The sequence below is a fragment of the Cajanus cajan genome, chromosome 1 (genome assembly GCF_000230855.2).
Source record: "Cajanus cajan strain Asha chromosome 1, NIPB_CcT2T_4, whole genome shotgun sequence".
Taxonomy (NCBI): domain Eukaryota; kingdom Viridiplantae; phylum Streptophyta; class Magnoliopsida; order Fabales; family Fabaceae; genus Cajanus; species Cajanus cajan.
This window is the reverse complement of record NC_138517.1, coordinates 37,065,624-37,068,543: the sequence shown is the minus strand read 5'-3', so window position 1 is coordinate 37,068,543 and position 2,920 is coordinate 37,065,624. Positions and strand designations below refer to the sequence as shown.

Genomic DNA, 2,920 nt, shown 5'->3' with positions numbered 1-2,920 from the left:
CCTTCAACGAGAATACCGGGGTTCGTACTCGACCTCGGATTCGCGCGAATGATTGGATTAAGGTTCGTACTCGACCTTTACCGAGAATACCGGGGTTCATTCTCGACCTCGGATTTATGTGACTTAATTGTCTTAAGGTTCGTACTCGACTTTCAACGAGGATACCGGGGTTCGTTCTCGACCTCGGATCTGCGTGAATGATTGGATTAAGGTTCGTACTCGACCTTCAACGAGAATACCGGGGTTCGTACTCGACCTCGGATTCGCGCGAATGATTGGATTAAGGTTCGTACTCGACCTTTACTGAGAACACCGGGGTTCGTTCTCGACCTTGGATTTTCGCGAATGATGGTGTTTCAATTTTGATTTTTACAGTAGGTAAGAAAGCAGTAGTTGAGAAAGCAATAGGTGAGCAAAATGGAGAATGTTATTAAATGATTTTGCGTGCCTCATTAAAAACCCTCTCAGTTGGAGTTGAGGCGGGAAAAGAGTGCACGGTTTCGTTTGTACAAGTGGGGGAACAGAATCTAATGGGGAGCGGTGGAGGGACTCCCCTTGCTTTCCTTGTCAGATGAGGAAATCCTCAGGCTTTCGACGTAGCATTGCCGAGCTGTCTTCTAGTTTGCTCTGACGGAGATGATCTTTCCGTCATTCCCTGGGAACTTCATGGTGAGGTGCGGAGTGGATACCACCGCACCGAGGTGGTTTAGGGTCGGCCTCCCGATGATGATGTTGTAGGAGGTGTTGGCCTCCACGAGGAGGTATCGGACCACGATCCTCCTTGTATCTGGAGGTGTTCCAAAGGTTGTCAGCAGGTCCACGTATTCGCGGGTGTGGACCCGTTCACCGGCAAAGCCGACTAGGGGCTCGGTGTGTGGCTGGATTAGAGAATGGGGGACGTCGAGCCTGAGGAATGTTGGCCAATACAGGACGTCGGCCGAGCTCCCTTGGTCGATGAGTGTCTTTTGTACTTCTCAGTTGGCGATCTCTACCACGATGACCATGGGGTCATCTTGGTTAGGGCTGATTCCTGCATAGTCCTCATCGGAAAAAGAGATCGGTGGAGAGCTCTTGTGCAAGATCGAGGCGGTGGAGTGGGCGCAGTTGATGGTTCGAAGGTGTCTTTTCCGGGCCGAGCTGCTAGCGCCTCCTCCGGTGAAGCCGCCTGCGATTGTGTTAATGATTCCCCGCAAGGGGGCTGCTTCTGTCTCCTGAATTATTTCGGCCTGTACTGCACCGTTAGCATTTTGCTGGGACCTTGTGGGTAAGTCTGTGCGAGGTCCTGACCCGCGACCTCTCCCGCGTCCCCGGCCTCCAGAGCCAGCTCGGGGACCTGGCTGTCGCTGGACGTAGTGGCCAAGGTGGCCCGCCTGGATAAGTTCTTCGATGCGGTCTCGGAGCGTGCGGCACTCGTCCGTGGTGTGGCCATAGTTCCTGTGGTACCGGCAGTGTTTGGACTTGTCAGCACTGTTTGGTTTGGCCGGGTGGTGGGAGGTCTAGCAGGTTGCTGTTACTGGCTTCCTCCAGAATGTGGACTCTTGGGGCGTTCAGAGGGGTGTAGAAGTCGTACCTCCCGGCTCTGTTTGTCCTGGCCGACTTCTTGAATTGGCTGTCGTTGTTGACTTTAACCTTGTCTTTGTGGCCCTGTTCTGGTTTAGCGGGGCCCTTACCGCGAACCTGGTCGCGGAAGGCCGCGTGCTCCTCCATTTGAATGTAGCCGGCGGCGCGGGCGCGCAGTTCGTCCATATCGCGGGGGGCGTCGCGACACAGGCTGTCGACGAACGATCCGGGTTTCAGTGCCATGAGCATGGCGTGTAGAGCGACTTCCGGGTTTAGATTCCGGATTCGGACTGATATGTTAGAGAAGCGCTCCATGAAGGCCCGTAGGGGCTCGTTGTCGTTCTGTCTGAGGTTGGCCAAGGCGGCCGAGGTTGTGTGGTGAGGTCGGCTGGTGGAGTACTGTGCCGTGAACCGCCGCACCAGGGTGGCAAAACTGTCGATGGACCCTGCCGGCAGTTGGGTGTACCAATGGAGCGCGGGTCCTTTAAGCGAGGTCGGGAAAACCCTGCACAGTATAGCGTCACTGTTAGTGTAAAGGTTTACCTGAGTCGTGTACGCGTCGACGTGCTCATCGGGGTCCGTAGTGTCGTCGTAGCGGTCAAGGTGGAGGGGATTCCACCCGCGGGGTAGCGGAGTCTCCATGATGCCGTCCACAAAGGGATGACGACGAAAAGGTTCTTGGCCCTCGGAGACATGAGTGGGGGCCTTGCTGGTGCCCTGCCCTGATCTGTGCGTTGATGCATGAGACCGGTGCGTGGCGGGCCGTGAGTGTGGTGCCTTGGTGGTTGCTTGGGAATGGGAGGCTGAATACGCCTCCCCCTCATGGTCACCGCTGTCGTGCGGTGGTTGGCCGGGGCGATGCCGAGGGATCTGGGCGCGGATGCGCTCGTTCTCGGTGCGTAGCGCCGCTAGGTCTGCTTCGTTAGCGGTGCGCATCGCCGCGAGGTCATTCTCATGCTGGACACGCATATTCTGGAGGTCGGCGTCGTGCTGTCGCCGCATCTGCTCGACTTGTTCGACCAATCGCCTCAGGGTCGTGGTGTCGCTGTCCATGGTAGTTGAATTGCTTGTGTTATTTGTTGCTCGTCTAATGTGGCTTCTGGTAGAAACCATGCAGGTGGCCGATGAGAGCTTGGTCTGATCGGCCCCACGGTGGGCGCCAAATGTTCTTACCAGAAATCTGCTGTAGAGCTGATCCGCCGGATAAGATCGGTGAGCCTCCTTCACTGGTACGCTGATGTTCCAAGATGGGGGTGGTACCTGCAAAAGAGACTCTGATGCCAAAGTTAGGGTTTGCATGAGTAATAGTCTCATGTATATAATGCACGTATCTTGAGGTGATCTAGGTTTGCCTTGGGCT

The 2,920-nt window shown here is 55.8% G+C and overlaps 1 protein-coding gene across 1 annotated transcript; it reads right to left on the bottom strand.

Annotated features, from left to right (window-relative positions):
• Positions 1–974: 974 nt before the first annotated feature.
• LOC145954443 (uncharacterized) lies at positions 975–2,673 on the bottom strand. The gene is made up of 2 exons (XM_083068635.1): positions 1,571–2,673; positions 975–1,434 (listed from the first exon to the last, which is right to left on the bottom strand). The coding sequence occupies exons 1-2, from the start codon at positions 2,671–2,673 to the stop codon at positions 975–977; spliced, it is 1,563 nt and encodes a 520-aa protein (XP_082924761.1).
• Positions 2,674–2,920: the final 247 nt, after the last annotated feature.

Excerpts from the sequence above, each read along its gene's own strand:
- LOC145954443 (XM_083068635.1), bottom strand. The coding sequence starts at position 2,673 with ATGGTTTCTACCAGAAGCCACATTAGACGAGCAACAAATAACACAAGC. Across the intron at positions 1,435-1,570 it reads AGGACAAACAGAGCCGGGAG|GAACTATGGCCACACCACGG; the intron begins GTACGACTTCTA and ends CCGGTACCACAG.